The sequence below is a fragment of the Pollachius pollachius genome (assembly GCF_949987615.1).
Source record: "Pollachius pollachius genome assembly, chromosome: 16".
Classification (NCBI taxonomy): domain Eukaryota; kingdom Metazoa; phylum Chordata; class Actinopteri; order Gadiformes; family Gadidae; genus Pollachius; species Pollachius pollachius.
In genome coordinates, this window is record NC_136949.1 from 3,460,762 (window position 1) to 3,468,261 (window position 7,500).

Genomic DNA, 7,500 nt, shown 5'->3' on the forward strand with positions numbered 1-7,500 from the left:
AGAGCGACAGACCCCGCCCCCTGTCACGCGAACGCACGCGCGCGGCCACGCGTACACACATGCTTGGATACGTAGAAACATGCACACACAAATGCACGCGCCTGCGCGCACACATGCACAGAAACACATGAATACATACGCAGCAACTCACACGCACACACACACACACACACACACACACACAGAAACAAAGACACCCACACACATATATACACACGCACACACACACGCATACATACACACATACATACACACAAAAAGACACACACACACACACACGCACACACATACACATCACACACACAGACAAATGCTTAAAAGCACATGCCAGTCGGCACGTTGACTGACATACTCTCTCTCTCTCTCTGTACCTCTGTGTCTCTCTGTCTATTTCACACATTAACATAGGAATGTATACATGAATGCGAACACACTTTGCCCACACTTCACACAAACACACACAGACGCACCTCACAAAGGCCATAATTCTACTATTACTCTCTCTGGCGCTCTACCAATCAACACACAAAGTTCAGGCCATCCTTGAATCGGTGCCCTGCTGATGACCCACACACACACTCTATCACACACAAACACACACACACATACTATCTCGCACGCACGCACACACAATCTATCTCTCACACACACACACACACACGGTCTGTCTCACAAACACACACACGCACACACAATCTATCTCACACACGCACACACACGCTCTATCTCAAAAACACACACACACACAAACTCTATTTCGCAAACACACACACACTGTATCTCACACACAGACGCGCGTACACGTACACACACACACACACGCGCGCGGAAATGTACATGCACACACACATACATACGCACATACGCATGCGTATACCCGAACACACACACACCCTGCCCTCTGTCAGTGCTGCAGTTCTGTGCTAACTAGGGGTCGAGGGTCACGGAACTCATCAGGTTCTAACAAGGGTCCGGCAGGGTAGGTGGGAGACCTTTACGGTACCACACACACACACACACACACACACACACACACACACACACACACACACACAAACACACACACACGGCTCTTTAACCTTACTGGGTTTCACACACCAACCGCGTGCATGACCCCCCAACAATAGAGAGGCATTAACAGCTGCACTTTTTACGAGCTCCACGCGGTGACAAAGCACAGCGCATTCGCGGCAGCGGTGGCGCGGTGCCGTGCGCTGCTCTTTACGCACGCACTTCAACACGGACCACCCGGTGTGCACGGGGAGGCGGAGTGAATCCCAAAGCCGATGGAAGAAACAAAACGATGTGGAAAAAAGGGTGGATGAAAGAGATGATTATTGTCACTGATCAGATCTTGAGCATCACGTAAAGCCGTCGCGTATCGCTCAACGTAATCAGGAGAAACAGCCACTGTGGCCTTAAGTGCCCGCGTCCTTTATGCTGAACAAGCAGAAAAAGGAACAAAGCGGATTTCATCTGATGTTTGTTGACGTTTGAATTAAAGCACTTGATTGATTGGTCGATTGCTCCGCATGACCTGACCAACGGAACCGGTTCGACCTGGTCGCGCCCCTCAGATAATCGTTTCAGATGGCTGCGTGTGTTCAGTGTATTTTTGATGTTTATACTGTGTGTTGTCAGTCTGTTTTGGCAGTTAAACTTGAGCTTATGTACAAAACATTAAAAGCTATACAAGTTTATTGAAACGGTGTTTTAAAACAATATTTGCATTAGGTTCCTGTAAGACGCAAGACAAACGGCTTGACATCACTTGAACATGTTCAATATTGAACATAGGGATCAGCCATGAGACATCTGACACAGTAGAAGCAACACTGTCTCCTCGGGGGGGATATTGAAACCAACAAACAACACGTCTTCCTCCTCAGCCCCGACCGGTTCAGTCCGGTATCAGTTTAATTCTTGTGTCGTGTCTCTTCCTCTGTTGATTCGCCCTAACAGGGTTTCCTTGAGAACTAAATCTACTTAGGATTTCTTATTAATATTTCTCTTCATCGAAAAATTATAATCCTTTTATCCACCCCTCTTTCGTTCACTCACATCAACACACATGCACACACGAGTGCACGCACACACACAAACACAAATAGAGAGTTTTCTCTATCTATCTCTCTCTCCCTCTTTCTCTATGTCTCTCTCCACCTCTCTCTCTGTCTCTCTCTCTCTCTCTCTCTCTCTGTCTCTCTCTCTATTTCTCTCTCTTTCTTGTTCTTTCCCTCTCTCTTTTCTCTCTAGTTCTCTCTCTCCCCCTCTCTCCCTCTTTAACTCTCTAGGTCTCTCTCGCTCTCTCTCTCTCTCTCTCTCTCTCTCTCTCTCTCTCTCTCTCTCTCTCTCTCTCACATCCTACAGACGACAGAGCAAGGAGTCCTGATGCGGGGTGAGATGTTAAAGGGATGCAGAGCAGAGAGGTGGAGTCGATGGGGATCCTTCCAAATCTAATCATCTGGATCCTCCGATGTAATCAAGACGGGGCTCTGGAGAGGAGAAGGTAATCTCCTCACTGGACATGACTCCCTTGCTTCCGTGTTATTAAAAAATGAGGAGGAACAAATCTTTAGATTGGAAGACTGCGAGGGGACGATGGGGGGGGGCGGGGAATTATGACAAATCAGTGGAAACTAGGGCAAGGTTGGATAATGCCTTCGGATACACACAAGGTACAAATCTTCACCTCGGTGTGTGTGTGTGTGTGTGTGTGTGGGGGGGGTGTGTGTGTGTGTGTGTCTGTGTGTGACTGGGACTGGCATCGCGAGTGTGTGTTTCTGTGTGTGTGTGTGTGTGTGTGTGTGTGTGTGTGTCGGTGTGGGTGTGTGTGTGTGTGTGTGTGTGGGTGTGTGTGTGTGTGTGTCTGTGTGTGACTGGGACTGGCATCGCGAGTGTGTGTTTCTGTGTGTGTGTGTGTGTGTGTGTGTGTGTGTGTGTGTGACTGGGACTGGCGTCGCGAGTGTGTGTTTCTGTGTGTGTGTGTGTGTGTGTGTGTGTGTGTGGTTGTGGGTGTGGGTGTGTGTGTGTGTGTTTGTGACTGGGACTGGCATGCGCGAGTGTGTTTCTGTGTGTGTGTGTGTGTGTGTGTGTGTGTGTGTGTGTGTGTGACTGTTACTGTGACTGACATGCGCGAATGTGTGTTTTGTGTGTGTGTGTGTGTGTGTGTGTGTGTGTGTGTGTGTGTGTGTGTGTGGGCTCAAATACTGCGACCTGTGTAGGAGCGTGCATGTAACGGGCATGTGTAGGAAAAATTCCAAATTACTTGATGACCCTTTGTGACCCTGAATCTACTACATTTCCACCAGTCAGGGGCTGGCTGGGACACGGATAACAGCTCCACGTGGCTGGGCCAGGTAGGTTGTATAGGGTCACCCTGGTACTCTGGAATGAGGTGGACGACGGTCGGATGAATTGCATTTACAGATAACATCCAGAAGATGGCGCACTCTAACAGACGCGGAAACTCCACTCATTACAGTGATTTGGCACTCAAGTACTATTGACGCTAACAACAACAAAAACAATATATATTGCATTAGTATTGCGAATAATAATACTAATTACATGAAGAAGAAATTAGAAAAAAAATCGAATAACAAGGAGAAGGAGGATTAAAGTAGGTAGATTAAAAAAGGTAAATAATCGTTTCAATTTTATTTCGATATGCCTGGAATATGTTGGTATTGCAGCCCTGAAGAAAAATGCTCTTGGTCAAGGAATGGACATGCATATTCTATTTAATATCATCGCAGCCGCCGGCCTTGCCTGCATTATCCTTCTACCGTCACTAGATGGCAGTGTTGTTTTTCTCTAACCGCTTCATTGACAATCAATTTATAATTTGGAAGAATTTCACAAGCAACGCGATCGGCAATGAAAAATTAAAGTATTTTTAAACCTTTGGGTACTCAATGTTAATGTACCCAATAAAGACACCTAAATGTGTTTACCAGGGCAGGGCTATTGTCATCAACAATAGACAATATTGCGCTTACGTTTCCAGAGTTGATGCTGGAGCTGGTGCTGGTCAGATTCGCTGGTCGCCACGCCTCTCCACCCACCATGTATGACTTTAACTCCGTTTGACGCGCCCAGAGGGGGGGTCTCCGCCTTCTCCCACGCCGACCCTCGACGTTGCTGTCGAGTCATCGCAACAATCCCCCTTCCACACGTGGAATCATCCCATTCTGGAGGAAAGGCAGGAATTTAAGAACGGAATATGAAGGACACCATCCAGGGAGTGGAGAGGTTCGACAGCCCGGGAAAAGGGCGAGGACTCCGGGTCACCAAACCCTTTAAGGTTGGAGATCTTATCTTCTCCTGCCCGGCGTACTCTTTCGTGCTGTCGGCCAAGGAGAGGGGCAGCTACTGCGAGTACTGCTTCAACAGGTAGGCCCTGATTCCACAGGTTGCCCCTGCTCCGGCACGGTTCACCTGCAGACCCTGGGTCAGATCATCACCTGCTGCAGGCCTGTTGATTGTGTGGTGGCACGCTGCCAAAATCACACTTATTGTGTGACTCAAAGAGGTTCTTGTGTGTGCGTGTGTGTGTGTAGTGCACTCGGTAGCACGTGTAGTAGGCTATGAATGAGTTAACGTTGTAGGCCCGTTTTATGTCGTAGGCCTTCATTACAAGTTCATTAACTCTTTATTATAGAGCGAAATCTAATATATTATTGCCATGATGGGTTTAGAAATAAGTGTATACAAACATACAATTGTACATCAGACAATCTTTACATTTTTATATGGATCCTTATTTTTGAACAGGTTTTGCAAACCAATGAAGGTATAAAACTCTCTGTGGGAGTATTTCCTTTTTTTTTAGGTATTTCCTCGTGACTACAGATGCTTCATATAAGATGATCGTTTTTTCTTTTTATCAAGATGATCTTATTTAATTATTCAGATCAAATTCGTTGTGCACATCCAGGACAATGTCTTAACTCTTCTGTGTTGTACGGATCTACAAAACCATTCACCAGTCTAGCTGCATGCACACGTGACGCTCAGTCACTACAGTGACCCTCCATTAAGTATTGTGTAATAGCTTTCCGCCAAATTTTCTTCATGCTTTGTAAAATATGTAAATGTGTATCATAACACACTAACCCTTTGCTGGAGCGAAATGTTGAATGTCATCCAGGGTTTTCATTCATTCGTCAAACAAGTGATGAATGAAATATTGAAACCTGATGCTGTACACTCAGTCCTTCACTGGGAAGTATCTGACAAGAGCTAAAAGCTTTTCAAAAAAAGAAAGGTGGGGTTAAGGATGTTTCACGTGCGTCCGATACATCATCAAATTATCATATCTTAATTGACATGTCTTTTTTGTTTATTAGAAATGTCCCCTTTGCCCAATAGTTCCCAAAGCACGAGATCTGAATCAAGCTTGGTTTTAATGCACTTTGTCACAATATATTAAATATGTGAAAGCAGTGAAGAGATTTCCACACATGAATTAGTAATCGATTTATGACTCATCAGAACCTCAGTCAAATAAATATGGCATTTTACAGTGGAGTTTGAGAGGTAAGTCCCCTCTGATGTGATTTACCTAATCATAAGTGTTGTGATGAGTTGTAACGTCATGTGTTGATGATTAGAGATGCAGGGCAAATGGATAGTGCATAATTAGGGTTAGGGTTAGATTTTTAAATCATGATCAAAGCCTGAATCCAGACTTCCTGCTAGTGACAGGAAGTCATTAATAAAGTTGTTCTAACAGCACAACAATTCATCCAACCGATTTGTATTCAAACAAACTCTGGACACACACTGTGTAGACTCTGTAGCTCTAAAAAACGAAGTATTATTATTATTTTTGTAATTTACAGTGGGAGGGGTTTCTGCCACTGTTAATTATGCTCAGTTTGCCTCGGTGCGTTTTTGGCTCTCGTCACGCAGACAGCTGCCCCTGGTACCATAAGGTCAGTTCTATTAATAAAACAGAATGCCTGCCCCGGCCGTTGCCGGCGGTAACGAGAGAACCTATGCCGCTAACTAGCGCAGCATCTCACCTGTCGTACCGAGAAGATATTAAGACAAGGAGCGAATACGTTGTTCTTGTCTATATATTAGTTTAGCTGAGCATGCGCAGACTCTCACCCACACACACGCACGCACGCACGCACGCACGCACGCACGCACGCACGCACGCACGCACACAGACACACGCACAAACACACACACACACAAAGACACGTACACACAACCAACCACACAAACGACTCACCGGATACAGATTAATCTATTCGATTGAATATCTCGCTTTTGTCTGTGTTTCATGCAACACTGTTCCTGAGCAGGCAAAGTGAATCTGAGAAATTTACATGAACTGTTGGCTGTACATAATTGGCTTTACTGACAATTGTGTTTCACAAGTACTATAATTAGGTTGAATATGTTTTTTTGTGTCTCCCATGTGTCTATACACATTCCTCTTGCTGTGTTCTTTCTGGTGTTACCACAGCTGATGCGACTGCTGCTGTACCATGAGAAGAAACCAAAACTGGTTCTGTAATGTACCCCTCTTCAACGAGGCTCATCCATTCGTAGCAAGTGAAGGTCCGCTGTTCTGTATCCTACAGGAAAGAGGGTTTGGCCAGGTGTGGGAAGTGCAAGAAAGCCTGCTACTGCAATGCCACGTGCCAGGTAAGGAATCACGAGGGAGCACAGGTGCACAGGGGGACAGGTGTACAGAGGGACAGGTGTACAGGGAGGACAGGTGTACAGGGAGGACAGGTGTACAGAGGGACAGGTGTACAGAGGGACAGGTGTACAGGGAGGACAGGTGTACAGGGAGACAGGTGCACAGGTACACATGTTGGAAGGATTGAAGGAGAGAGAACCTATTGGAGCTTGTTGTTGATATGTCTGTAACAAACTTTGTTCTCTGTTCCTCTGTAGTACAGGTATAAATTATTATATTTGTATATATTAATATTATAATTCCATTTTATGAAGTTCTAATGTATATTTATGTGTGTGCGTGTGTGTGTATATGCGTGTTTGTATGTCTGTGAGTGTGCCCATGTGTGTGTGTGTGTGTGTGTGTGTGTGTGTGTGTGCGCGCACTGTTGTCTGTGTATGTGTGCGCGTGTGTTGACGTGTGTTTTGTATGTGTGTTTGTTTGCGTATGTATGTGTTAGGGTTAGGGTTAGGGTTAGTGTTCGCATGTGTTCGCATGTGTTTATTTGTGTTCATGTGTGTGTTCATGTGTGTGTGTGTGTGTGTGTGTGTGTGTGTGTGTGTGTGTGTGCACCAGAGAGCGGACTGGTCAATGCACAAGCTGGAATGCTCGTCGATGGTGGCGTACGGGCCCAACTGGTGCCCATCTGAGACGGTCCGTCTGGTGGCGAGGATCCTGGCGGCCATGGTGAGACGTTCGGCCGCTCCTCAGAGAGGTTCAGTAATAATAATAATAATAATAACCATGATAATAACAATAAATAAAACTGCATGCGCTGATTAACGGGGTCCGAGCAAAAT

At 45.8% G+C, this 7,500-nt stretch overlaps 1 protein-coding gene across 1 annotated transcript in view; it reads left to right on the top strand.

Moving 5' to 3' along the window:
• Positions 1-4,225: 4,225 nt before the first annotated feature.
• LOC307088345 (N-lysine methyltransferase SMYD2-B-like) overlaps positions 4,226-7,500 on the top strand; it is a gene marked incomplete at its 5' end in the record, with an annotated part of 10,343 nt that continues 7,068 nt past the window's right edge. The window contains 3 exons of the mRNA XM_079754198.1: positions 4,226-4,395; positions 6,600-6,663; positions 7,277-7,387. Coding sequence (XP_079610324.1) covers positions 4,226-4,395; positions 6,600-6,663; positions 7,277-7,387 — 345 coding nt within the window. The remainder of the gene's footprint in view (positions 4,396-6,599; positions 6,664-7,276; positions 7,388-7,500) is intronic.